The sequence below is a fragment of the Nelumbo lutea genome, chromosome 1 (genome assembly GCF_056320005.1).
Source record: "Nelumbo lutea isolate HS-2025 chromosome 1, American lotus-T2T, whole genome shotgun sequence".
Lineage (NCBI taxonomy): Eukaryota > Viridiplantae > Streptophyta > Magnoliopsida > Proteales > Nelumbonaceae > Nelumbo > Nelumbo lutea.
In genome coordinates, this window is record NC_142684.1 from 81,096,835 (window position 1) to 81,099,366 (window position 2,532).

General features: G+C 39.7%; 1 protein-coding gene across 1 annotated transcript; it reads right to left on the reverse strand.

The window, feature by feature from the left end:
* Positions 1–314: 314 nt before the first annotated feature.
* LOC148875680 (transcription factor MYB41-like) lies at positions 315–2,129 on the reverse strand. Its single transcript, XM_088965100.1, has 3 exons — positions 1,831–2,129; positions 1,541–1,670; positions 315–1,361 (listed from the first exon to the last, which is right to left on the reverse strand). The coding sequence occupies exons 1-3, from the start codon at positions 1,961–1,963 to the stop codon at positions 515–517; spliced, it is 1,110 nt and encodes a 369-aa protein (XP_088821226.1). The 5' UTR covers positions 1,964–2,129; the 3' UTR covers positions 315–514.
* Between the last annotated feature and the right edge of the window lie 403 nt (positions 2,130–2,532).

Sequence of the window (2,532 nt, forward strand, 5' to 3'; positions counted from 1 at the left end):
TATAAAAAAAATGAAAACATTTCTGAAAAAGAAAAGAACTTTTAATTATGAAAATGTTATACATCTTGTGACTACGACGGCAGAAGACTTGGGTTAGTAACGTGATATATTTCTTTTTATTTTCTGATAAACAGTTCAATCTTTTGTTTTTTTTTTTTTTATACGTTGGATGCTTAAAAGGGAAGGTCTCTTAGTTGATCATTCATGTCTTGTTTATCGATTTGACTTCCGCAGATTTTTTTTTTTTTTATTGTTGTTTAGTTGATAATTATTTGTTAAGATATACTAACAAAAAAGACTCGGAACATGATCAATAATGCAACTTCCCATCAAAACAAGGAGCTCCTGTTTCCTGATACTGTAACCTTGATAGAAATTACAACAAATTCGTATAGATTTTACAGAATCAACACCAGTCATACACAGAAACAATTTAAAAGACAAGAAAAAGATTCTTGAGCAGTGGGGTTATCAAATTTCAATCTCTCTTCTCCGAGGCAGTAGCTTTTGCAGACTACATGAATTCATTGACATCCAAGAGATCAGGGATTTCGAACTTCAACATGTTACTGCAGTAGCTATCTCTCTCATCTTCAGTGCTACTGTTGATATTCGTCGACGATGAATTCAAGGGCGCTGTGCTCGATGAAGGCGTTGATAGAACTGAAGTGAAGCCAAAATCATGGCTGCTGCTGCTGCTGCTGTTGTTGTTGGATTGGAAAATTGAGTTATTCAGTAGAGTGTGATAGGCAGTAGGATGATCAGAACCAACATAGCTGAAATTTGGTAAAGAAACAAAACTTTCCTGAAAATTACAAGGCATTTCATTGTGTTGCCACAGATTGGTTTGGGAAGTTGGGCAGCTGAAGCTTGTGGGATTTGATGGAAATTTCTCTACATTGGTTTGCAGGAGTTGGGTTTCATCTAGAAATGGAGCCCAGGGAGTAGTAGATGTGGTACAAACTGGGATTTCTTGAATTGGGTTTGTTGGGAGCTGGTTAGGAGGGAAAGAGGCAAACTGATCATTTGGGAGTTGGGGATTGCAGAGTTGGTTCTCATGAAGATTTTGCAGGAGAAATTCTGGCCGGTTTTCGTTTTGGGAAGATAAGAGAGTAGTGGCTAGCCTTAGGAGCCCAGGATTAACGAGAGGCTGGATGCTGAGAAGTCTTGAAAGATCCAACTGCGATGGGTTGTAAAGAGGTGAGTTGAGAATCGAGGAGAGGTCGAGAAGATCAAGGCGGGGACTATGAGTTACGGGATCAATTCCCATTCGGAGGAGCCTTTTTCTAATATGTGTGTTCCAGTAGTTCTTGATTTCATTGTCAGTTCTTCCAGGCAACCGAGCAGCAATGGCAGACCACCTGGATTAGCAAAGTAGAAGGAAATCAGAAAGATAAAAAGTTGAAAACTGAAAATTTAGCTTTACAAGTATACATGCTTAATGGTCTAGATTATAAGTAATGAAAGAGTAGAAGTTCTTGAAGTGAGTAGTATACAGGGGAAAATAGTTTATAGAAAACGGTATTAGAAGAAGTCTTACTTGTTCCCCAGAATACTGTGTAGTTGGATTATAGTCTCTTCCTCTTCGAATGAAAATCTGCCTCTCTTGATATCAGGTCTGAGATAGTTGTTCCATCGAAGGCGGCAACTCTTTCCACACCTATGAAGTCCTATAAGTTGAGGCAAAACAAGGGAAGAAAAGACTCTTAGTTCTTTTGGTTCTGGTTCAAATATATATATCAACCATGAAAACCGATCGATGCGAAGAAAGAGACACAACATCTAGTACTAGCAGAAGAGGAAACGTTTAGACCAAATTAATTTGTATACCGGCATTCTTGGGAAGGGTTCGCCAGCTTCCGTGCCCATGTTTCTGGATATAATCGATCAGCTTCTTATCTTCCTCGGGCGTCCATGGCCCTTTCTTCAATCCATTTTTCTCACAGCAAGGTGCTCTACCCATGTTACCACCAGAAGCAGATCTTTAGATACCTTTCTGCAGTCAATTGTACTTAATTTGTACTTGTTGGAGAGAGAGAGAGAGAGAGGAGAAGATGAAAAAGAGAAGAAGATATATCGGTGGTGGGAAAGGAGAGAAAGAGAGAAGATGAACTCTGTAACAAAAGTGCAGATGTGGGTCGTATGGCAAGTGTGTGTGTATAAATAGTTGGCAAGAGTAAGAAAGAAGAGAAGTCAAAGGGATTCGGTGCCGGCCTCTACGCGACGTGTCTCTTAAATGTGAAATCAATCTTCAATCTGTTTTTAACCCCCAAAAGGCCAAAACTAGAAATCGTTTTCCTTCAGATGTCTCTCCTCACTTTCTGGATTCACATTAGCTGTCAACACCATGATTTGGCCACGTACCCCCAAACGACGTTTTCGAAGACTACATCGTCTAGTCTAGTGATCAACTTCGCGGCTTCTGATCTGCTGCATGCATTCATGTTCAAGCCGAATCCAGCTTTACACCAGTCAGTCTCAGTCGGCTTACTTCTCATGCGTATATCTTCTTTGTTAATCTGTATAGATTAA

What these genes read in the sequence shown, in the direction of transcription:
- LOC148875680 (XM_088965100.1), bottom strand. Translation starts at nt 1,963, where the DNA reads ATGGGTAGAGCACCTTGCTGTGAGAAAAATGGATTGAAGAAAGGGCCA. An exon ending in AACCCTTCCCAAGAATGCCG is followed by an intron (nt 1,671 to 1,830) that starts GTATACAAATTA and finishes CTCAACTTATAG; the next exon opens with GACTTCATAGGTGTGGAAAG. An exon ending in CACAGTATTCTGGGGAACAA is followed by an intron (nt 1,362 to 1,540) that starts GTAAGACTTCTT and finishes TTGCTAATCCAG; the next exon opens with GTGGTCTGCCATTGCTGCTC.